The 26,531-nt window shown below is 38.2% G+C and overlaps 1 protein-coding gene across 8 annotated transcripts in view; it reads left to right on the top strand.

Annotated features, from left to right (window-relative positions):
- KLHL20 (kelch like family member 20) overlaps positions 1-26,531 on the top strand; it is a 68,969-nt gene that overhangs the window by 15,822 nt on the left and 26,616 nt on the right. For all 8 annotated transcript variants that reach the window (XM_006063650.4, XM_006063652.4, XM_044942822.2 and 5 more), the window contains one exon: positions 13,728-14,301. In XM_006063650.4, coding sequence (XP_006063712.1) covers positions 13,728-14,301 — 574 coding nt within the window. The remainder of the gene's footprint in view (positions 1-13,727; positions 14,302-26,531) is intronic.

The following is a 26,531-nucleotide window of genomic DNA, read 5'->3' as shown; positions in this document are numbered from 1 at the left end:
CTTCCATAAGGGTGGTGTCATGTGCATATCTGAGGTTATTGATATTTCTCCTGGCAGTCTTGATTCCAGCTTGTGCTTCTTCCAGCCCAGCGTTTCTCATGATGTACTCTGCATATAAGTTAAATAAGCAGTAAATTATGACAAATACATTTAGACCCACCTGTTACTTGTAGGTACTGTTAACCAGTCCCTTTGAGAGACATTTAAGTTATTTTATAGTTTGCTGTTACAACCAGTTCTTCTATGAATGTCCTTGTATGTGGTTTTTGACCAATTGTGTAAGTATAAAATAGATTCTTAGATATAAAATTCCCCCAAGAGTATGTGCATTTTAAAACTTTGAATTACAAATTCCCATCCTTAGAGATTATACCTGTCTATAGTCTAACCAACAGTGTGACTGGTTCCCAAGATATTATTTTTTAATCATTGGTATAATTTAGAAACACTAAAATATTTTGCAGTGTAATTCTTCCATCTTAAATATAGGAAACTGGGCCCGATTTTATTATGAATTGGTTTATTCACTCATCATTTATATCGTACTCGTTTTATGTTTGTATACTGCATATATACAGGTAAAGTGATGGAAAGACATGTAAATAGATACTATAATGCATCATGAAGGATTTTAATAGAGGTGTACACCTCTGCTTTGTAGAGATGAAGAAAGCTTCACAGAGGTGGTGATATTTGAGCTGGATCTTCTAGAAAGGATAAGAATTTGTTTTAAAGTAAAGAATATACTTGAAAGGATAAGAATTAAAGAAGGGAGATAGTAAAATATGCCATAAACAGAAGGAACAGCTGTGCTGCCCAAAAAACAAAAAGACCCCAAGATCTGAAACTGTATGACATGTATAGAATGGTAAGTATATCTGGAGTATAGAGTATATGAGGGAGGAAGAAGGGAAAGGAAGGTAGGGGAAAAGAGCATGAAAAGTGAGGCTACAACCACTGGAAAGAGTCTATACTCTTTAGGTATTTAAGAACCAATGGATGTTGTTATACAATTGAGATTTGTTCTTTGGGCTGATATTTAAGAAGATAGAATGTGGACTAGAAAGAAGGAAGAAAGGATAGCAAAAAGTACTAATTTAAAGGAGTTTGTGGGGAATTCTCTGGTGGTCTAGAAGTTAGGGCTCTGCACTTTCTCTGCTGAGGGTCTGGGTTCAACCCCTGCTTGGGGAGCTAATCCCACAAGCTGTGCAGCAATGAAGGAAAAAAGAAGCTGTGGTAGTTAAAGCTGATGAGAGCCTGAAGTAGATATATGGCAGTAGGGATTGAGAGAAGAGTTTGGAATTGAGAATTGTTTAATAGTAAAATCAAAAGGATTTGGTGAATATAGAGTGAGGAAAAGGTAATGATACAAGCAACTCCAAAGATCTCAGGTTAGTGCTGCCATAATGAAATAAAAAATACAGAAAGAGAACAGATTTCACTAAGCCAAGAATAGATTCTCTCTTACATTCTTTAGATTATTATGTCTAGGAAACAGCCAGGCAGAGATAGCCAGCATGTAATTGGAATATGGGTCTAATAGCAGAAGAATGGTTTGAAAATTGTGAGTCACCAGTATGCAGAAGATTCTTGAAGTTGTATGTGTGAATGAGAGTAGAACAGAAAAGGAGGATGCCAAAAACAGAATCCTAGGGAGTACCAGGGGTGTCTCAGGTGGGGCCTAAGATGAAAACCCAGTGAAGGTTCATCAGTGGGTAAGAAGCTTTAGATTCTTTGGGTCTTATTTAGTTGTATCTAGAGTTTTTATTGACAGTGTGCACTCATGGTGAAGATCAGATGAGCTCCTTGAGTTCAACATCAAAAGGCAAATCCCGTTCAGATCTCTTGTCTTTAGAATTTCCGATTTATTCTGCTGCTGCTGCTGCTAAATCGCTTCAGTCATGTCCAACTCTGTGCGATCCCATAGACGGCAGCCCACCAGGCTTCCCCGTCCCTGGGATTCTCCAGGCAAGAACACTGGAGTGGGTTGCCATTTCCTTCTCCAGTGCATGAAAGTGAAAAGTGAAAGTGAAGTTGCTCAGTCGTGTCCAACTCCAGCGACCCCATGGACTGCAGCCTTCCAGGCTCCTCCGTCCATGGGATTTTCCAGGCAAAAGTACTGGAATGGGGTGCAATTGCCTTCTCTGCTGATTTATTCTAGTCTAAAATGTATTCCTCAAAATAAATTATAAGATACACCAGCTTGATTTGGCTCTTTCTTGGTGTGGCATGCCCTGTAGGTTGGCTTGCTCAACACATCTCCCTTTCCTCCTCCTTCTATTTAGACACAAGAAAAATAAATGTTATACTTTATATCTTTAATATTATTTTCATTTGGGGATGGCTTATGTAACACGTATGGGACTTCTCTGGTAGCTCACTGATAAAGTAACCAATGCAGAAGACACAGGTTCGATCCCTGGATTGGGAAGAGCCCCTGGAGAAGGAAATTCGAGCCCATTTCAGTATTCTTGCCTGGAAAATCATATGGACAGAAGAACCTGGCAGGCTACAGTCCATGGGGTCTCAAAAGAGTCAGACATGACTTAGCAACTAAGAAAAACGTGTAACGCAGTGCTGCCAATGAGATGTCAGTGGAAGTTGCTGAGAGGTACCCTAGGAAGATTTGTTTTTCTGACAAAAGGGAGAAACCAGCTTGTTTGCATGACCTTCCTCCATCTTGCCTTGATTGCTGGGCCAAGGCACCTAGTGCTGACCCTTGTTTCATCCAGTAAACAGAGATGAGATGTCTTAGAATTGAAGTATTCATGACCTATTTTCAGATTAAGGAATTAACAGCCTGGCTTTCTGGTACGGAATCAGGTCTGGAATGTAGTGCCTAGTGGATGTTCTTCTAATAAGCAGCACTGGAGCATTGAGATGTTATTTCTGTTTTAAGGATTTGTATGCACAAATCTCTAGCTCTCTCTATCCAGGTGTGCTTGGGACTTTAAATGAAGGTGACCTCAGCTGAATCTTTTAACAGCAGGCAGTGTTAGTCACTCAGTCGAGTCCAACTCTTTGCAACCCCATTGACTGTAGCCCACCAGGCTCCTCTGTCCATAGAATTCTCCAGGCAAGAATACTGGAGTGGGTTGCCATTCCCTTCTCCAGGGGATCTTCCTGACCCAGGGATCGAACCTGAGTCTCCTGCAGTGCAAGCAAATTCTTTACCATTTGGGTCACTGGGGAAGCCCCAAGAGAGGTAATCTGGGTCCAAATTAAGACAAATTTTTAAAGTATAAAAGGAGAGATGCTTGTTTAGTAGATAGGGAGCACAATTCCAAGCTAAAGAAAGAGAAAATGACTCTTTCCTCAGTTAAGACTTACTTTTGAAGTAGATCTGAGGAAGAAGTGCCATGATAGCTTTGCAATTTAAGTTGACTCACACGTTTTGGATATGTGGAAAGGCTTTTTTTGAATGTACTTTTTGTTTAGTCACTCAGTCATGTCCATCTCTATGGCCCTATGGACTATAGCCCACCAGGCTTCTCTGCCTATGGAATTTTTCCAGGGAAGAATACTGGAGCAGGTTGCCATTTCCTTCCTCCTCCAGGTGATCTTCCCTCCCAGGGATTGAACCTGTGTCTTTTGTGTCTCCTGCATTGGCAGGCAGATTCATTACCACTAGTGCTACCTGGGAAGTGGTATAGAAAGGTATTAAAACTGTAATATTCCTTTAGTAAAAATGAAGAAGATTTAAAATATTTTACTTGTTGTTTGGTTTATGTTTTCTACATGCACATTACTTGATTCTTCTGTCTTTTAAGGAGATTTTTATTTTCATGGGAATGACCCATCCATTTACCTAGCCTGCATTTCCTTAACCTCCTAAAAATTCTTAGGAATTTCACCTTCACTCACTTCAAAAATTCATTCCTACTCTCACTCAGAAAGGCTCTCTCTGAAATCGCTAAGTCCTAATAACTTGTGTTCTGACTGTAACCTCTTGAATGCTCACTCCATCTGTTCTTTGACCTAGTCATAATCAACATGGCTTTTGTCTCTTGTGTTTTTACACAGTTTACTCCTACAACCACTTCAACCATTTTCTGGCTGCTACTCACTCAACTCTTGAGTCTGTACATGGCATTTCTTGATTCTAGATTAATGCAGACATTTATATTCTCTAATTTGGGCTGCAGATTGTTGCTGGATAAAACCAGCCACGGGGAATTCATGCTACTGTAGTCAGAGTCTTTAATATCATTGAGCCAACAGTGTTATCCAAAATCAATGCTTGCTCATTCCCCACAGCAGCTGTTCCACATCCTCACCCCGTCTTCTCATGACCCTCTTAACACTCCTTTCAGTAGCAGCAAGTGATCTGTTCCCTCAGCTCCTACTTCACAAAAAAATAGAGGCCATCAGGTATGAACTTCTCCGGCTCTGACACCTCCTTACCCAAAAATATCTATCCATTTCCGCACTGTGTTTCCTCCCACTCCTGTCCCCTGATATCTTATGGGGAGCCCTTCTTCCTTTTATCTATGATCCATCCTTCTGTATTTCATTATATTCCACTGTTCAAGAATTTTGCTCCATCATTTATTCTCTCCCTTTTTACATATATTTTAAAACTTCTCCCTCCTTCTGCTTCATTGCTTCAATATATAATTGTTTTCCTGCTGTTACTCTCTTTAAGTAGACGTAGAACTTTATGTCTCTTTTCACAGCCAAGCTTCTTTCTAGAAATACTGCATACCCATTGTTGCTTTCTTTGCCTTTATTGAGAACTGCCATCAAATACATCAGATTTTTACTGAATGTTTAGGAATAATGAAAGAAGCCATAAAAGTTCTTAGCCATTCAACATTTTTTTCACTGGCTGTTGCTGTCCTTAAGTCACAACCTGCCACCATTTTTAACCAGTCTTCATTTCTTTTGCTTTCTGTTTTTTTTTTTTTTTTTAATTTATTTATTTATTTTAGTTGGGGCTAATTACTTTACAATATTGTAGTGGTTTTTGCCATACATTGACATGAATCCGCCATGGGTATACATGTGTTCCCCATCCTGAACCCTGCTCCCACCTCCCTCCCCATCCCATCGCTCAGGGTCATCCCAGTGCACCGGCCCTGAGCACCCTGTCTCATGCATCAAACCTGGACTGGTGATCTGTTTCACATATGATAATATACATGTTTCAATGCTGTTCTCTCAAATCATCCCACCCTCGCCTTCTCCCACAGAGTCCAAAAGTCTGTTCTTTACATCTGTGTCTCTTTTGCTGTCTCGCATATACAGTCATCGTTACCATCTTTCTAAATTCCATATATATGCGTTAGTATACTGTATTGGTGTTTTTCTTTCTGACTTACTTCACTCTGTATAATAGGCTCCAGTTTCTTCCACCTCATTAAAACTGATTCAAATGCATTCTTTTTAATGGCTGAGTAATATGCCATTGTGTATATGTACTCCAGCTTTCTTATCCATTTGTCTGCCGATGGACATCTAGGTTGCTTCCATGTCCTGGCTGTTGTAAACAGTACTGTGATGAACATTGGGGTACACGTTTCATTCTGGTTTCTTCGGTGTGTATGCCCAGCAGTGGGATTGCTGGGTCGTATGGCAGTTCTTTCTGCTTTAATTCTCTCTTTCTCCCCCTAAAACTTTCTCCCTTTGAAATTACCGTTACTTTTTTATACTGAGTAGTTGGGGTCTCTTTGTTCCAATCTTGATACCTCTAGTGCTCTGTGCTCAGTCACTTCAGTCATGTCTCATTCTTTGTGACTGCATGGACTGTAGCCTTCCAGGCTCCTCTGTCCATGGGATTTTCCTGGCAAGAATAAAAACAGAGACTAAAAAACAAAGTCCTCATATATCTTTTAGATAGTTCATGTAAGTGCATGGCATAAATTCATGTAAGACAGAGAGTGGTGGGGACTGTGTGAACTAAGATTCCAAGCCCTCCTAATCATATTTAAATTCAATTTAAATTTCAAAACATAAGAAACCAAAAAGTACTGCAAATGAAGGACATCTAATGATCATTCCAAGGGCTGTCACCTTGCATTTTATAATTAAAAGGCCTAAACAGATATTTTTTTTTAAAGCACCATCTGTCTCTGAAGTAAATGTTGCCCATTCCCACAGAATGTGAAAGAATAATTTAAAAAAAATTAATAACACCTTTTTTGTGCCCATTATATATAGAAATTCAAGTGTAGGAATTATTTCTTTAAATTATTTCATATATAATGTCTGATGCCTGTTTACAGAAGTTTTTAGGTTTACTGACATTTTGGTAAATCCGAATCCTTATTGTTTTATTTTATGTGTTTGTCAGTGACTTTGCTGTTACATTTTTTTCTCTTTATAGCTGCATTTTGAATCATTATTTTTTTCACATTGTTTTTTCCTTTCATCTTAGGTCAACATTCTTTTTGTAAAAACTGACAGCTTCCACTAAGAAATTTTATTTATTAGTCAAATTCTTTCAGTTCAGTTCAGTCGCTCAGTCCTGTCAGACTCTTTGCGACCCCATGAATCACAGCACGCCAGGCCTCCCTGTCCATCACCAACTCCCGGAGTTCACCCAGACTCACGTCCATCGAGTCAGCGATGCCATCCAGCCATCTCATCCTCTGTCGTCCCCTTCTCCTCCTGCCCCCAATCCCTCCCAGCATCAGAGTCTTTTCCAATGAGTCAACTCTTCGCATGAGGTGGCCAAAGTACTGGAGTTTCAGCTTTAGCATCATTCCTTCCAAAGAAATCCCAGGGCTGATCTCCTTCAGAATGGACTGGTTGGATCTCCCTGCAGTCCAAGGGACTCTCAAGAGTCTTCTCCAACACCACAGTTCAAAAGCATCAATTCTTCGGTGCTCAGCCTTCTTCACAGTCCAACTCTCACATCCATACATGACCACAGGAAAAACCATAGCCTTGACTAGACGAACATTTGTTGGCAAACTAACGTCTCTGCTTTTGAATATGCTATCTAGGTTGGTCATAAGTTTCCTTCCAAGGAGTAAGCGTCTTTTAATTTCATGGCTGCAGTCACCATCTGCAGTGATTTTGAAACCCCAAAAAATAAAGTTTGACACTGTTTCCCCATCTATTTGCCATGAAGTGATGGGACCAGATGCCATGATCTTTGTTTTCTGAATGTTGAGCTTTAAGCCAACTTTTTCACTCTCCACTTTCACTTTCATCAAGAGGCTTTTGAGTTCCTCTTTACTTTCTGCCATAAGGGTGGTGTCATCTGCATATCTGAGGTTATTGATATTTCTCCCGGCAATCTTGATTCCAGCTTGTGTTTCTTCCAGTCCAGCATTTCTCATGATGTACTCTGCATATAAGTTAAATAAGCAGGGTGACAATATACGGCCTTGATGTACTCCTTTTCCTATTTGGAATCATTAGTCAGTTATTAATGAAGCTTTAATTTGTGTTAAAATAATGCACTTGCAAATGCAGACTCTGGAACCATACCCTCAGAGATTTTGATTCTCTAGCCCCCTCTTAAGAATCTGTGTTTTTACCAAGCACCCTCACATAGCTGGTGTTGCTGCTAAGTCGCTTCAGTCGTGTCCGACTCTGTGCGACCCCATGGACTGCAGCCCACCAGGCCTCTCTGTCCATGGGATTCTCCAGGCAAGAACACTGGAGTGGGTTGCCATTTCCTTCTCCAATGCATGAAAGTAGAAAGTGAAAGTGAAGTCGCTCAGTCATGTCTGACTCTTAGCGACCCCATAGACTGTAGCCTACCAAGCTCCTCCATCCATGGGATTTTCTGGGCAACAGTACTGGAGTGGGTTGCCATTGCCTTCTCCCTAGCTGGTGTTAGAGAAATAGTATTTTAATACTTAATGTAACAGCCCAATAGGAATTGGGCCAGCCACTGTGAAGAAAGAGTATCTAGTCTTCTTCCAACATTTTTACTTCATTTGAAAGAAAAGATACAAATTTAAACCATACTTCTAAATTTACCAATACCATTTTTAGAAAATTGGATAATAATGGAGCAAGAGTCTCTATAATATACAGAAGTAGTTGGCCAGTCAAAGCAAGGGTTATTATCTATATTCAAGTTGGTTAGTAAATTTAGAATATGTGGCTAATTTCACATATTAACTACTTGGTTTTGGTATCAGAAAGTTTGGGGTTAGAATTAACAGTTTCTTGACTCAAACTGGCTTAATCAATATAGCAGTCTTTTATTTACATAACAAGAAGGCCAGAAGTAAGGTGGGCTCCAGGGTTGGTCAATGCATGACTTGATAGTACCATCTTGGACCCAAGTTTTCTCTGTGTCTCCAGTGTAACCTCTTCAATATTAGCTTCTGCTGCTGCTGCTGCTACTGCTGCTAAGTTGCTTTAGTCATGTCCGACTCTGTGTGATCCCATAGACAGCAGCCCACCAGGCTCCCCCGTCCCTGGGATTCTCCAGGCAAGAACCCTGGAGCGGGTTGCCATTTCCTCCTCCAATGCATGAAAGTGAAAAGTGAAAGTGAAGTCGCTCAGTCGTGTCCGACTCCTAGCAACCCCATGGACTGCAGCCCACCAGGCTCCTCCATCCATGGGATTTTCCAGGCAAGAGTACTGGAGTGGGGTGCCATTAGCTTCATCCTAACCTAAGATTGCAAGAGAATTCAGGCTTCATCCTTATAGCTGGGTACATGATCAGCTTCCCTTGAAGTACATGGCTGGTAAAGAACAAACTAAGGTTATGTTAAGGTTTGAGAGAATTGATGGTAAATATGCGGGAAGGCAATGGCACCCCACTCCAGTACTCTTGCCTGGAAAATCCCATGGATGGAGAAGCCTGGTAGGCTGCAGTCCATGGGGTCGCTAAGAGTCGGACACGACTGAGCGACTTCCCTTTCACTTTTCACTTTCATGCATTGGAGAAGGAAATGGCAACCCACTCCAGTGTTCTTGCCTGGAGAATCCCAGGGACAGGGGAGCCTGGTGGGCTCCCGTCTATGGGGTCTCACAGAGTCGGACATGACTGAAGTGACTTAGCAGCAGCAGCAGCAGCAGCATGCCATTTACAGACTTTATCTTGAAGTTCTGCTTTTCGTAAGTGTTTAGTGAATACAAAGTCTACTAAACTTATTGGCAAATTTTATACCCTTTTGGTTTTAGAAAGACTAACTCTTTCTTAGAATTAGCAGTCCTTTTGTAGGAGAAGGCAAAAGCTCCGTTTGGTCTCCATAGTTTGTTAACTGGATAGAATCCAGAAAAATCCTTCCACTTAGCTTCTTCAACCTTAAGACACATGTAGATTATTCTTGCAAATTAAGTTAATAAAAATACTATTTGAGTTCAACTTCTTTATTTAATATATTATACATATATTTATTGTAATATCCTTCATTCACTATTGGGATAGAAATCCACAGATTGAGAAATTAAATAGTTTGAGATCCTCTGGTTTCTCTAGATGAATTTTCACTTGGACAGTCAGGCTTGCTCCCCCAAACCTTTAATTAAAGGCTTTCCTAAAAAAAAAAAAGATACATATGAATTTACTTATAAAACAGAAATTGACTCACAGACATAGAAAACAAATTTATGGTTACCAAAGAGGATAACCAGGGATGGGGGCCTGGGGGGAGAGGTACAAATTAGAAGTTTAGAAGATAAACATATACACTTAACTATATTTAAAATAAGCAGCAAGGACCTACTGTATAGCACATAATAAACTATAATGGAAAATCTGAAAAAGAACATATAGGTATGTAAATCTGCAAATGCATATACATGAGTGTGTATGTACAACTGAATCACCTTGCTGTGTGTGTGTTAGTCGCTCAGTCCTGTATGACTCTCTGCGAGCCCATGGACTGTAGCCCACCAGGCTCCTCTGTCCATATGATTCTCCAGTCAAGAATACCAGAGAGCAAAAAAAAAAAAAGAATACTGGAGTGGGTTGCCATTTCCTTCTCCAGGGGATCTTCCCTACCCAGGGATCAAATCCTGGTCTCCTGTCTGAGGCACCAGGGAAGCCCACTTTGCTCTATACCTGAAACTAACACAACATTGTAAATTAACTATACTTCAGTTTTTAAAAAACGGTTTTAAAAAAACTCTCCTAGGGCACTTTCCTCTTTGGGGGAGCAGTTCACACTTCAGTTTATCACCCACCCCTCAAATCATTAGAATACTTAATCCATCAGAATCCAAACAAAGATATGAATATAGATGTGACAAGGTGTGAATGCAATCCATTTCTAAGATGCTTATTATAATTTCCCTTCAAAGTTGCCCAGAAAAACGTACAGGTATGTATGGCGAGTGTTGAGGGTGGGGAGCATCTTTGCCAGCAGAACTTTTTGGAGGTGATGAGAATGATGCAGGATGCGGGCTGAGCAGTTTTGTTTTTTTTTTTTTAAGTATACGTTTACAAAAACAAATAGCAGAACCACAGAAGAAATAACAATGTATAGAATTAATTATAACTTCTAGAATTAAATATAACTTCTCAGGAGATTTACAATGAGGTACCTCTTACAGTCTTGGTAATCCCTGTTCTTGCTCCTAAAAGAGCAGTGTACTCTAGCATGTGGCAGCATGCTTGCTTTTTCTCCCCTTTAAGAACAACAGTCATGTCAACCAGATTGCCAAGATCATTTCCATTTCAAATGCTCCATCCAATTGACCAAAACAGGTCAGGATAAAGCACTGACTTTGGAGTCAGTGAAAATGAAAGTCATTCAGTCGTGTCTGACTCTTCTTGACCCCGCGGACTATGCAGTCCATGGAATTCTCTAGGCCAGGATACTGGAGTGGGTAGCCTTTCCCTTCTCCAGGGGATCTTCCCAACCCAGGGATCAAACCCAGGTCTCCCGCATTGCAGCTGGATTCTTTACCAGCTGAGCCACAAGGGAAGCCCTTGGAGTCAGAGTACCTAGTACCTATTAATACATTTAGACAAATTCCAACACTGTCACTTTCCTTGTGAGGTAAGTGTACATTATTCCCACGTTACAAATGATGAACTTGAGGATCAGAGAAGTTAAACAATTTGCCCAAGATTATACCTTGTAAATGATGGAACTAAGATTTGAGTCTATGTTTGCCTGGCTACAGACTAGGCATTCTTTCAGGAGAACCAGACAAGAAAGTTTGGAGGGTATAGTTTTATTTTGGCAGGAAGAACAGTTTAATTCATTTGACAACTATTTAATGAGCACTAAATCCAGGTGTTGAGGTATAGCATTGAGCAAAAGAGAACAAAGGCTTTGTTTTCATGGAGCTTATGCTCTGTTTGGGAGAGAAAGCCAATACATTTTATCAGGAAATTATTATTTAAGAAGAAAAATTGAGCACAGTAAAGGGTACAGGATAGTAGAAGTAAGAGATGCTTTCTCATGTAAGGTGGTCTGATAAGTTGACATGTGAGCAGAGATCTGAAAGAAATAAGGGAATGAGCTCTGCAGATATTTGGGAAGGAACCTTTCAGGAAGAAGAATTAAGGCTCTGAAGCCAAGAAAGGCCTTGGCATGTCCCAGAAACAGCAAGGAAGTCTGTGTGACTAGAAAACCATGAGCAAGGGGAGAATGGAAGATGAATTCAGAGAGTTAGCTTGGGGAGGACTCATACAGAAGTTCGTAAGCTCTACAGGCTTTGTTTTTTACTATGAGTGTTTAAAAGATCTTGAGCAGAGAAATGGTACAATATGAATTTTCTAAAGGATTGTTTTGGTTGTTTAGAGAAGAGAATATAAATCAGCAAAGGTGAAAGCAAGCAGATCACTTAGGCAGCTATTACCATATAAAGAAGTGTGAAGATAGCCTGAGTTAGGGTGTGTGTTCAGTTGCTCATTTGTGTCCAGCTTTTTGCAAACCCATGGACGGTAGCCCACCAGGCTCCTCTGTGTATGGGATTTCCCAGGCTAGAATACTAGAGTATGTTGCTGTTTCCTTCTCCAGAGGATCTTCCCAACCCAGGGATCAGGAATTAGGATGAGACTAGTGGAAAATAAAGAGAAATAGTTGGATTCTAGGTATTTGGATGTCAGAATTGGCTGATGGGTTGCATTTGAGGGTATGTGGAAGGAAAGGGGCTCCAAAATGTTTGTAGAACAATGAAATTATCTTTAATTGATCTGGGAAGACTAGAGGAGAGACATGTACTTGGGTGAAAGTAGTCAAGAAGTCAAGGAATCAGTTTTAGTATTTGAGATGTATTGAGTTTGAGTGATTTGGGGACATCCATATGGATCTGAATTCAGAACTTACCCAGGTAGGAGTTAAGAATCCTTCATTTATATACGGGCGATGGAAACCATGAGATTAAATGTACTTCTCAAGAATGTGTATAGAGAGCATAGAAAACAGAACTTATGTAGATATGTAGAAATTAGCTTCCATGTTGTACTTGGGTGAAATAAAAAATTGTTTATATCTGGGTTCAACAGTACCATCTTTGTGTACATAATTAAGATTGCAACAAAAACTCTTTAATTTCAACATACAATGTCAGTGTTATAATGGGAATTTTTGAATTGGTCTTGTCTTTAATGGTGGTTCTTTTTTAAAGCTGGAGTGCACCACTGTTAACCTCTTGATTTATTCTTTCAGCATCTACTACAAACGACACCAATAAAGTACTGTGGCTAAAGGCTCTTTTGGTTGTTTATGTGGGTGGTAAAAATTATTTTTTAGCTGCTCAGCTTTCAGTTTCAGTTTTAAATTGTCAGGCATAAATAGTGCTGTTTCTGCCAGATGTCAGGTATTATGAATAGTTTGTACTGTAGAATACATTTACCTGTAGGCTCAGGCCAAGCATAGATTAAATTTATAAGTGCTTTGGAAAAACAGATTGCAAAGAACTGAATGTAGTTTCTTCTTCCTAAAATGTTCTTTTAGAGTCTCCTTTCCTTTCCAGGGGATTCTTTTAACACTCTAGTGTTTTATTATATTGTAGGTTTTGTTGGTGCTACAGCTTTAGAGGTAATAAACTAAAAAAATACTGTCCCTTGTGGACCAGATATTAAATTATCTCAGTACAGTCATAGATGATTAGTTTCTGAGACTAACTTTAGGCTGACCTGAAACCCAGTGATCAGGACACTGGAGTCACCTACCTCCCTTTTAAATAACATGATACCTTTGAAAGAATTGTACATCAGAAGACTGCCTAGCAAGTATAGAATCAGAAACAGAAGTATAGTGATCTGAAGCATGTGTGCTGCATATTTCACCTAAACTCTGGAAAAACCCAATGTGATATTCCTACTTCACACACACACACACACACACAAATACATACCCTTGTAATAACTGAGAGCTTATGCCAGTCACGTATATGTTCCAGTATAAACAAATATTTCATAGATTTTGCCTTTCTGAATCACATTTTTTATCCTGGTTACCCTGTTTCTGGCTATTCATGTATATCTCCTTATTCTAGATAATTAGGTTTCCTGATTGCCTCTTTATAGTCCTTTGAATTTTCCTTAGTCCATAGCTAAATGCTTTGTAAACTATAAAAAATAGTAAAAAAAAAAAAAAAAGTAAATATTTGTCAAAAACATAGTTACCATCTTAACTGAGGGGCACAGATTCTCTTTTTTTCTCCATGTTGATACAGTGTGATGGTTATAAAAATCCAAATATTTTAGTTCTAATTATTTGTCAATAATTTGTTTGTGGCATTTACTTACTAAATTAACACCTGAATCTCTACATATGAAATACAAATGAAATGCTGGAATGAGCTTCTAAAAATATTGCCATCTTCTTTTCTCTCTCCTACCCCCATTCCTGCAGGTGTACCAACATTCGGCCAGGAGAGACTGGAATGGATGTAACAAGCCGCTGCACCCTTGGAGACCCCAACAAATTGCCAGAAGGGGTTCCCCAACCTGCCCGCATGCCCTATATCTCAGACAAGCACCCTCGACAAACCTTGGAAGTGATTAACCTTCTGAGAAAACACCGGGAGCTATGTGATGTGGTGCTAGTTGTGGGCGCTAAGAAGATATATGCCCATCGAGTCATTTTGTCAGCCTGTAGTCCCTACTTCCGAGCTATGTTTACAGGAGAATTGGCAGAGAGCCGTCAGACAGAAGTAGTGATCCGAGACATAGATGAGAGGGCTATGGAACTACTGATAGACTTTGCATATACCTCCCAGATAACTGTGGAAGAGGGCAATGTTCAGACCCTCCTACCAGCTGCTTGCCTCCTCCAGCTGGCAGAAATACAAGAAGCCTGTTGTGAATTCCTGAAGAGACAATTAGATCCTTCAAACTGCCTGGGCATTCGGGCTTTTGCTGACACACATTCATGTCGTGAGTTGCTAAGGATAGCAGACAAGTTCACTCAACATAATTTTCAAGAGGTGAGTTGTACTTGGTGGTTTGAATGCATCCACAATATATTTGTTAGGAGAACAATATAGTATACCAGATTATTTGGTGAGCTAATAATCAGAAAAATGAAATTAGATGTTACCAAAGAATTTATTAAACCTGTTATTTTTCATTTATTCATTCATTTAATAAATATCTGTGAAGCTACTATACTTCCACCACTGTGCTTGGGAACAGAAGCTACAGTAGTGAACAAGATGCCTAGAGTGTCTGTTCTAGTGGAGAATTATAATCTGGCACAGAAGACAGCTACTGAATTCATAATTACGTAAATAATTAGAGTTAATGAGTGCTACAAAGAAGCCCTGGATAATTTAACAATGTATTACAGAGAGATTTAACTTTGGTTCTGGAACAGTTCATCCAAGATTCTGAGACATGAAAAAGCATAACAAGTTTGAGGAACTGAAAGAAACCCAATGAGATCCAGAGAGCAATAAAGAATGTTACATAATGATTTTACAGAAGAAACAGGGCCAGATCACATTGGAGTTAATAGACCGTGTTAAGAATTTGAAATTTGATCTTAAGACCAATAGAAAACCATTAAAGGATTTTAAGCAAAGGAATGGCATGTCCATTTTATTCTTTAGTATCACTCTTCTGTCCAACAGGATAACGTCCAGTGAATGGATCCAAGATTTAAAAAATACAAAGTGAAACCATGAAAATAGTAGAAGATGACACAAAACAATTCCTTTATAATCTTGAAGAGGCCTTTCTAATTGACTAACCCAGAAAGCATAGAAGAAAATATTGATAGATTTGACTATATAAATATTTAAAATTTTTGCATGGTAAAACAATAATAAGACAAAAAATTAAAGACTAAGGAAAAACATTTGCATCTCATATTACAGATGATATCTCCTTAATACATCAAGAGCTCCTTATTGGTCAATAACCTAGGCCAATGACCTAAAAATGGGTAGTAAACAAGAAGTTCAGATTGCCCTTAAACATGAAAATCTGCTCAGGTTTATTCATAATAACTGAAACATGAATTAAAACTACACCAAAGTACTATTTTGTATCTATCAGATTACAAATCTGTAATCAACCAGATTACAAATATCCAGAAGTTTGGTTACATACCCTGTTAACAAGAACATGGAGAAATAGCTAATTGCTAGCATAAGTATAAACTGATATAACCCCTCTGAAAGGAAATTGGGCAGTAAATCAAAATTACACACATTTTGCTCATGCTCTTTGTCTTGGCAATCCCATTTCTGGGAATCTGTACTATAGATGTAATGGAAAGGGGAACAGCTTGAGGAGGAAAAACCATGGGTTCCATTTTAGATATATTCAGTTTGAGACACCTGTGAAATATCTACATAGAGATATTGAGCAAGTAACTGTTTATATAAGTCTGTATCTTGGCAAAGAGGTTAGGCTGAGATTAAAATTTAGTAGTTATCAACATAGTAATGCCTGCAATGCAGGAGAACTGGGTTCGATTCCTGGGTTGGGAAGATCCCCTGGAGAAGGAAGTGGCAACCCACTCCATTATTCTTGCCTGGAGGATCCCACGGACAGAGGAGCCTGGCAGGCTACAATCTATGGGGTCACTAGAGTCAGACACGATTGAGTGACTAAGCACAAGACAACAACATAGTGATGAAGATATAATAATTGAAATGTGTCTTAGCCCTTTTTAGGCAGGATATAACCCTGAAGCCATAAAAGAAAAGGCTGATAAGTTTGATTGTATATAAATTTAAAACTTTTATAACAAAAAGCATCATAAACAAGGTTAAAAAAATCAATGCCAATGTGATCACCTAGTAGGAGGAGAGAAAAGCCCTCAAGTTTTTCCAGTATTGAAGAATGATTAGTGAAAAAGCAATTGGCAAATAAAACTGGGAATAACTAGAAGAGAGGAGAAAAACCAGCATGGGCATCATGAAATGCAAAGGCAGGGACCGTATAGGAAGGAGGATATACACACACACATATGTACGTACGCACACACAGTTGGCCTTCCATATTTGCTGGTTCTGCATTCACAGATTGAACCAACCATGGATCAAAAATATGAAAAAAAATTTAATAAAGTTCTGAAAGATAACATTTGAATTTGTCAGGTGCTGGCAACTATTCACGTATCATTTACATTGTATTCAGTTCAGTTCAATTCAGTCACTCAGTTGTGTCCGACTCTGCAACCCCATGAATGGCAGCATACCAGGCCTCCCGTCCATCACCAACTCCCGGAGTTCACTCAAACTCACGTCCATCAAGTTGGTGATGCCATCCAGCCATCTCATCCTCTGTCGTCCCCTTTTCCTCCTGCCCCCAATCCCTCCCAGCATCAGAGTCTTTTCCAATTAGTCAACTCTTCACATGAGGTGGCCACAGTACTGGAGTTTCAGCTTTAGCATCATTCCTTCCAAAGAACACCCAGGGCTGATCTTTAGAATGGACTGGTTGGATCTCCTTGCAGTCCAAGGGACTCTCAAGAGTCTTATTAGGTATTAAAATTAATCTAGAGTTCTTAAGTATATGGGAGGATGTGTGTAAGTTACATGTAAATACTATGCCATTTTATATGAGTCTTGAGCATCTAGGAATTTTGGTATCCTGGGGACATGGAGGAGGTGGAATAGGGAAAAGTCCTGGAACCAATCTTCCTTAGATACCAAGGAAAAACTATTTATGCTAGAACATCCAGGAAGTTTCTAAAATTTAATATTAGAATCACTGTCTTTAAGAAATATGAAAACATTTTGAAACTAAAGACAGAGCAAATCGGTGTAGCTCTGAGTCCAAAAATAGTGGTTTTCAAATCAGGACCATTGTCCATGTTCAGATCAGATCAGTCGCTCAGTAATGTCCGACTCTTTGCGGCCCCATGGACTGCAGCATGCCAGGCTTCCCTGACTGCAGCATGCCTCAAGCTTGCTCAAACTCATGTCCATCAAGTCGGTGATGCCATCCAGCCACCTTATCCTCTGTCGTCCCCTTCTCCTCCTGCCTTCAATCATTCCCAGCATCAGGGTCTTTTCCAAGGAGTCAGTTCTTTGCATCAGGTGGTCAAAGTATTGGAACTTCAGCTTCAGTATCAGTCCTTCCAATGATTATTCAGGTCTGATTTCCTTTAGGATTGACTGGTTTGATCAAGTCAGTGGAGGAAGGTAAAATTGTTTAATATATGTCATTAGTAAAACTGGTTAATTGGGGGGGGGGGGATAAACTCTTTAAACAGATGGAATTCTCAATGGATAAATAAACCCAAAAATTTAAATTCTAAAAGTACTAGAAGAAAACATTACTAGGCTTAGGGTAAAAATGGACTTTCTAGGCTGGTAGGCTGCAGTCCATGGGGTTGCTAAAAGTCGGACACGACTGAGCGACTTCACTTTCACTTTTCACTTTTATGCATTGGAGACGGAAATGGCAACCCACTCCAGTGTTCTTGCCTGGAGAATCTCAGGGACAGGGGAGCCTGGTGGGCTGCCGTCTATGGGGTCGCACAGAGTCGGACACGACTGAAGCGACTTAGCAGCAGCAGCAGCAGCAGGCAGGGTATAAACCAGAAGCCTGATAAATTTGACTGCATAAAAGTTAAATATTATTGTTCATAACAACAGTAACAAGCAAAAAGCACCTTAAACTAAATTAAATAATGCCAACTCTGAAAACCTATTTGGAGCATACATGACAGAAGAAACACGAATTCTTAAAAGACTCATACAAATTGAATGAGAAAAACCATTAAAAAAACACAACAGAAAAATAAGATATGAATAAGCAATGTATAAAAATATTAAATGTAAAATAAACATGAAAAGATACCATTACACATAACTAAAAAAAAATACATTAAAACAACATTTCTTAACCTATCAGATTGGAAAAAATAATTTTTAAATTTTATTTGAAAAAACAAAAGAAAAAAATATAAACATATAAAAAACTGTAGGAAAAAGGAGAAACTTTCACGTACCCTTTACTGAGATTCATCACTTGTTAACATTTTGCCACTTTTTATTTATCATTTTCTCCTTATTATATGAATATTTTTCTTTCAGCAGTTGAGGGTATGTTGCATACATCATATTCCTTTACTCCTGAACTTTTCAGCGTGTATAATCCCTTATCAGTTGTGTCATCTGCAAATATCTTTCTATTCAGTAGGTTGTTCTTCTGTTTTGTCAGTGGTTTCCTTTGCTGTGTAAAAGCTTTTAAGTGTAATTAGCTCACATGTGTTTATTTTTGCTTTTATTTCCTTTAGGAGATGGATCCAAAAAAATATTGCTGCAGTTATGTCAAAGAGTGTTCTACTGATATTTTCTTCTAGGAGTTTCATAGTATCTGGTCTTATGTTTAGGTCTTTAATCCATTTTGAAGGTTTTTTTTCTATTTTTTTCAAAAACAGTTTAATTCATAGTATTATTCATAGAACTTTTGGTGGGGGGTGTTTATTTTTTTAATTTTTATTGAAATGTAATTGATTTACAATGTTATGTTAGTTTTAGATGTACAACAAAGTAATCATTATTATTCTTTTTACATTCTCTTCCATTATAAATTATAAGGTATTGAATATAGTGCTTGACAATAGGTCCTTGTTGGTTATCTATTTTATATATAGTGCGTGCTTAGTCACTTCAGTCATGTCCAACTCTCTGTGACCCCATGGACCATGGCCCACCAGGCTCCTCTGTCCATGGGATTCTCCAGGCAAGAATATTGGAGTGGGTTGCCATTTCCTTCTCCATTTATATATAATATTATATGTATTTGAATCCCTACCTCTTAATTCATTTTGAGTTTACTTTTGTATATGATGTTAGAGAATGTTCTAATTTCATTCTTTTATGTAGCAGTACAGTTTTTTCCAGCACAACTTATTAAAGAGACTGTCTTTTCGCCATTGTATATTCTTGCCTCCTTCAGTTTCAGTTCAGTTCAGTTGCTCAGTCGTGTCCTACTCTTTGCGACCCCATGAATTGCAGCACGCCAGGCCTCCCTGTCCATCACCAACTCCCGGAGTTCACTCAGACTCACGTCCATCGAGTCAGTGATGCCATCCAGCCATCTCATCCTCTGTCGTCCCCTTCTCCTGCCCCCAATCCCTCCCAGCATCAGAGTCTTTTCCAATGAGTCAAGTCTTCGCATGAGGTGGCCAAAGTACTGGAGTTTCAGCTTCAGCATCATTCCCTCCAAAGAAACCCCAGGGCTGATCTCCTTCAGAATGGACTGGTTGGATCTCCTTGCAGGCCAAGGGACTCTCAAGAGTCTCCTCCAACACCACAGTTCAAAAGCATCAATTCTTCAGCCCTCAGTGTTCTTTACAGTCCAACTCTCACATCCATACATGACTACTGCAAAAACCATAATTGAACATAAATGTGTGGGTGTTTCTGGGCTTTCTGTCCTGTTCCATTGACCTATTTGTCTGTTTTGTGCCAGTGCCATACTGTATTGATTGGGCTTCCCAGGTGGCTCAGTGGTAAAGAATCTTCCTGCTTGACAGAGAAGATATGGGTTCAATCCTGGATCAGGGACATACCCTGAGAAGGAAATGACAACCTGCTCCAGTTTCTTGCCTGGTGAATCCCATGGACAGAGAAGCCTGACTTGCTATATTGTGTTGGGTCACAAAGAGTTGGACATGACTAAGCAACTGAGCATACACACAGCACACACACACCATACTGTTTCGATTACTGTAGCTCTGTAGTATAATTTGAAGTCAGGGAGCATGATTCCTCCAGCTCTGTTCTTTCTCCAGATTGTTTTGGCTCTTTGAGGTCTTTTATGTTTCCATACAAAATTTTAAATATTTGTTCTAGTTCTGTGAAAAATGTCATTGGTCATTTGATAGGAATTGCATTGAATCTATAGATTGCCTTGGGGAGTAGAGTCATTTTAACAATGTTGATTCTTCCCATCCAAGAACACAATATATTTTTCAATCTATTTATTTTGTCTTCAGTTTCTTTCATCAGTATCTTATAGTTTTCAGAGCACAGGTCTTTTACTTCTCAGGCAAACTTATTCCTAGGTATTTTATTCTTTTTGATGTGATGATAAGTGAGACTGTTTCCTTAATTTCTCCTTGTGATACTTGACTCTTAGTTTATAGAAATGCAACAGATTTCTGTGTATTAATTCTGTATCCTGGAACTTTACTGAATTCATTGGTGAGCTCTAGTAGTTTTCTGAAGGCCTCATTAGGATTTTCTATGTATAGTATGTCATCTGCAAACAATGACAGTTTTATGTCTTCCTTTCCAATCTGGATTCCTTTTATTTTTCTTCTCTGGTTGCTGTGGCAAGGACTTCCAAAACTATGTTGAATAACAATGGTGAGAGTGGTAATGCTTGTCTTATTCTTGATCTTACAGGAAATGCTTTCAGCTTTTCACCATTGAAGATGATGTTAGCTATGGGTTTCTCATTTATACAGTTTGTATTATATCAAAGTATATTCTCTCTATGCCTACCTTTGGGAGAATTTTTATAATAAATGGACATTGAATTTTATCAGAAGCTTTTCCTGCATCTACTGAGATGATCATATAGTTTTTGTTCTTCAGTTTGTTAATATAGTGTATCACATTGATTGATTTGCAGATATTTGAAAATTCTTGCATCCCGAGGATAAATCTCACTTGATCATGGTAGATGATCCTTCTAATGTATTGTTGGATTCAGTTTGCCAGTTTTATTTTGTTGAGGATTTTTGCATCTTTGTTCATTGGTGATAGTGACATGTACTTTTCTTTTGTGTGTGTGATATCTTTGTCTGGTTTCATGTCATAGTGATGATGGCTTCATAGAAGATTGCAGAAGTGTTCCTTCCTCTGCAGTTTTTGGGAATAGTATAGGTACTAAGTCATTTCTAAATATTTGGTAGTATGTTTGAAGCTATCTGGTCCTAGACTTTTGTTTGTTGGGAATTTTTTAATTACTGATTCAGTACTGGTAATTGGTCTGTTCATATTTTCTGTTTCTTCCTGGTTCAGTCTTGGGAAACTGTACCTTTCTAAGAAATTGTCCATTTCTTCTAGGTTGTACCTTTTATTGGCATAGAGCTATTCATCACAGTCTCTGTCCTTTGTATTTCTGTGGTGTTAGTTTTAACTTCTTCTTTTTCATTTCTGATTTTATTGATTTGGGCCCTTTCCCTTTTTTTTTTTAATTGAAGTGTAGTTCATATACAATTTTATGTTATTTTATGGTGTATAACAAAGTGATTCAGTTTATGTAGATAAAATATATGATATAGCATATAAGTTTATATACATATATATGAGAGACAGTTTTATATATCTACATATTTGGTTATTTTAAAGATTCTCTTCCATTTTGGTTATTAAAAAATTCTGAATATAGTTCCCTGTGCTATACTATAGGACATTATTGTTTGTTGTTTATCTATTTTATATATAGTAGGATATATCTGTTAATCCTAAACTCCTAATTTATCCTTCTCTTGGCCTTTCCACTTTAGCTAACCATAAATTTGCTTTCTATGTCTGTGAGGTGAGTCTGTTTCTGTTTGGTAAATTAGTTCATTTGTATCCTTTTTTTAGATTCCACATGTAAGTGGTATCATATAATATTTATGTGTCTGACTTGTTTAGCTGAGTATGATCATCTCTAGGTTCACCCATGTTGCTGCAAGTGGTATTATTTCATTTTTTATGGATGGGTAATATTCCATTGTCTTTGTGTATACACACACACACCACATCTTCTTTATCCATTTATCTGTTGATGGATCCTTAGGTTGCTTCCATGTCTTGGTTATTGTAAATAGTGTTGCTGTGAACCCTGTGCTGCCTGTATCTTTCTGAATTAAAGTTTTCATCTTTTCTGGATATATGCCAAGAACTGGGATTGCTTGATCATGTGATAGCTCTATCTTTAGTTTTTTAAGGAACCTCCATACTCTCCATGGTGGCCACATCAATTTACATACTCACCAACAGTGTAGGCTGCTGCTGCTGCTGCTGCGTCACTTCAGTCATGTCCAACTCTGTGCAACCCCATAGATGGCAGCCCACCAGGCTGCTCCATCCCTGGGATTCTCCAGGCAAGAACACTGGAGTGGGTTGCCGTTTCCTTCTCCAGTGCACAAAAGTGAAAAGTGAAAGGGAAGTCGCTCAGTCACATCCGACCCTTAGCTATCCCATGGACTACAGCCTACCAGGCTCCTCCATCCATGAGATTCTCCAGGCAAGAGTTCTGGAGTGGGTTGCCATTGCCTTCTCCAAACAGTGTAGGAGGATTCCTTTTTCTCCACACTCTCTCCAGCATTTATTATTTGTAGAACTTTTGATGATGTCCATTCTGACCATTGTGAGGTAATATCCCATTGTAGTTTTGGTTTGCATTTCTCTAATAATTAACAGTGTAGAATATCTTTTCTTATACCTGTTGGCCATCTGTATGTCTTCTCTGAAGAAATGTCTATTTAGATCTTCTGCCCATTTTTTGATGTGATTGCTCATTTTTTTACTGTATTGACCTATATGAGCCATTTTTGTATTTTGGAAATTAAGCCCTTGCCAACTGCATCATCTGCAAATATATTCTCCCATTCTGTAGACTGTCTTTCTGTTTTGTTTATGGTTTTCTTTGCTGTGGAAAAGTTTATAACTTTAATTAGGTTCTACTTGTATATTTTTGCTTTTGCCTTAGTAGACTGACCTAAGGCACCTTTGGTGCCTTATTGATTTTCTGTGTAGATGATCTGTCCATTGATGTCAGTGGGATGTTAAAGTCTCCTATTATTGTATTCCTTGCAATTTCTCCCTTTATGTCTATTAGTATTAATTTGATGTATTTAGGAGCTCCTATATTGTGGGCTTATATTTTAACAAGTATAATATCCTTTTCTTATATTGATCTTTTTATCAATGTCTTTTTATGATGTCTTTATCTTTCTCTGTGGTCTTTGTTTTAAAGTCTATCTTGTCTGATATGAGTACTGCTACCCCTGCTTTCTTATCATTTCCACTTGCCTGAAGAATCTTTTTTCTAGCCCCTCACTTTCATTCTGTGTGTATCTTTCTTTCTAAAGTGCATCATTTATAGGCAGCATATTTTAGGCTTTTGTTTTATTATCCAGTCTGCCACTCTATGTCATTTGACTGGAGCATTTAGTCCATTGACATATGAGGTAATTATTGACATATATTTATTTATTTCCATTTTAAACCTTATTTTCCAGTTGATTTTGTATTTCTTTATTCTTTTCTTTTTCTTTTTCCTTTTGTGTTTGATGGTTTTCTTTTGTATTATGCGTGAGTTCTCTTTTTGCTTTTTGTGAGTCTATTGTATGTTTTTGATTTGTGGTTACCTTGGTTTTCAAGTATGTTAACCCATTACTGTATCTACTTTAAACTGGTAATTATATCATCTCAAACACATTCTAAAAATTTTTACATTTTCTTACTTCCTTCACCTATATTTTATCATTTCGATGTCCTATTTTACATATTCATGTTAATCCTTTTGCTGTTGTATTTATAATCAATTTCATAATTTTTTTTTTACTTAAAAAGAAACCTCTGTACTGGTTTATTTAAGTGATCTACAATCCCTTTATATATTTGCTTTTCCTATTATGATTTTCTCTTTCCTATAGATTCTCTTTTTTAAAGATATATTTGTTTTATTTTTGACTGTGCTGGGTCCTCGTTGCTGCACATGGGCTTTCTCTAGTTGTAACAGGCGGGGGCTACTCTTCATTGCAGTGCTTGGGCTTCTCATTGTAGTGGCTTCTCTTATTGCAGAGCCATGGGCTCTGGGCATGTGGGTTTCAGTAATTGCTGCTCATGGGCTCAGCAGTTGCAGCTGCTGGGTTCTAGAGTATGGGCTCAGTAGTTGTGATACACAGACATAGTTGCCCTGTGGCATGTGGGATCTTCTGGACCAGGGACTGAACCCGTGTCCCCTGCACTGGCAGGCAAATTCCCCACCAATGGACCACCAGGGAAGTCCTTAATTTTTTTAGTATATAGGAAGGTTTGTATTTTTGTTCTGATGGTTACCTTTGTAAACTAGAAAAAGAAGAGCAAATTAAACCCAAAATAGAAGGAACAAAGATTAAAAGATAGAGCAAAAATCAATGTTACTTTGAAAAAAACTGATTAACCTCTAGCTGTACTTATTAAGAAAAAAAGGAAAGAAGATACAGATTACCAGTATCAGAAATAAAAAAGAAGACAGTACTATAAATCCCTCAGACATTAAAAAGGATAAAACAGAGTATCATGAGCAATATTTTGCTAAGTTCAACAACTGAGATGAAATTGACAAATTTTTTGAAAAACACAAATTACAAAAACTTAAGAAACAGAAAACCTGAATAACTCTGTATCTATGAAAGAAATTGAATTAATAATTTTAAAACCTTCCCACAAAAAAGCAATCCCAAATGGTGAATTCTGTCAAACATGTCAGAAAGAAATAATGTAACCCTATATAAAATCTTCCAGAAAAACGTGCAGGAGGTTGCCAAATAAGGTCAAACTTACCCTAATGTGCAAACCACAAACACTAGAGGAAAACTGCAGATCAGTACCTCTAATGAATTTATATGGGAGAATCCTTAATATAATATTAATTCCAACAAAATATAAAAGAGGAATAACCATGACTAAATGGAGTTTATACTTCATTAAAATTAATTGCATCAGTATTTTATAGTCAAACTTAATTTTTCATTCAGAGTAAACTTCCTACTACTTCTTTAACAGATTTAACTTTGTTCCACTATTTTTAAAAATCAGTTCCATTCTGCAAAAAATAAAGATTTGCCATCATTGAGGATTTCCAAAATAATTTGCCAAAGTCATTGGACCCCAGATTAAGAAATCCCTGCTTTAGAATCTTTGGGGATGATGGTAATGTTCTATATCTTGATTGTGGTAATGGTTACATGCGTGTGTACATTTATCAAAGATCAGCCCTGGGATTTCTTTGGAAGGAATGATGCTGAAGCTGAAACTCCAGTACTTTGGCCACCCCATGCGAAGACTTGACTCATTGGAAAAAACTCTGATGCTGGGAGGGATTGGGGGCAGGAGGAGAAGGGGACGACAGAGGATGAGATGGCTGGGTGGCATCACTGACTCGATGGACATGAGTCTGAGTGAACTCTGGGAGTTGGTGATGGACAGGGAGGCCTGGCGTGCTGCAATTCATGGGGTCGCAAAGAGTCGGACACGACTGAGCGACTGATCTGATCTGATCTGATGTTTTAAATAAAGTTGATTTTTTAAATTTTCTTGCTATAAACATAGCTTGAGTTTTAGTTCTAAGATAGTTACAAATATCTGAAGAATATTCTTAATAGTACAGAAGGTTTTAGAATCCCTTGCAGTTCTAACCCTGCCTCCAAAGTGAACCTGATATAATGAAATTCCAGTGAAGAAAAACCTTACTTTGTTCATGGACTAGAATGGTTCTGTGTAGATGCAAAATAAGTCACCACTTAGAGCTTACCACTTGTGATTCATTTAAATTATTTTCAGACTAAAATCTCTATTTAATTTCCTTCTATTTTCTTATGCCTAAATTCATTCATCCTGGAGGAGGAAATGGCAACCCACTCCAGTATTCTTGCCTGGGAAATCCCATGGGCAGAGGAGTCTGGTGGATTACAGTCCATGGGGTCACAAAGAGTCAGACATGACTTAGCAACTAAACAACAACAAATTTAATTCATACAGTGTTATGCTTGCTCATAAACATAATTTTTTTCTTTCAATTCAATGCCACTGAGTTCACCATTCATTTCTGTTACAACTCTAGAATATTTTCCTTATTCATTCTTCTTGTTTTCAGCTTTATTAATTCTTCAAATTGCATCTACGTTTATCTGAAGAAACTAAAAGTAAGCTTTTGCCATAATAGTGTGGGACTTAAAATTTCCTGCAAACTCTTATTTAAAAAGCAGTTATTTGGGGGCTTCCCTGGTGGCCCAATGGTTACGACTTCACCTTACAATGTCGGGGATGCAGGTTCGATCCTACATGGGTCAGAGAGCTAAAACCCCACATGCCTCAGCCCCCAAAAAACAAAACAAAACAGAAGCAATATTGTAATAAATTCAGTAAAGACTTTTAAATGATCCACATTAAAAAAAAAACTTCAAAAATAAATAAAAAGCGGATATTTTAAAGCAGTATTTTCTTAACCTGGTTGTTTGGTTCGAGAATAGAATTTAGTG

This window comes from Bubalus bubalis, chromosome 5 (genome assembly GCF_019923935.1).
Source record: "Bubalus bubalis isolate 160015118507 breed Murrah chromosome 5, NDDB_SH_1, whole genome shotgun sequence".
In the NCBI taxonomy this organism is placed as follows: domain Eukaryota; kingdom Metazoa; phylum Chordata; class Mammalia; order Artiodactyla; family Bovidae; genus Bubalus; species Bubalus bubalis.
The sequence above is the reverse complement of the archived record's forward strand: the minus strand, read 5'-3'. Positions and strand labels throughout refer to the sequence as shown.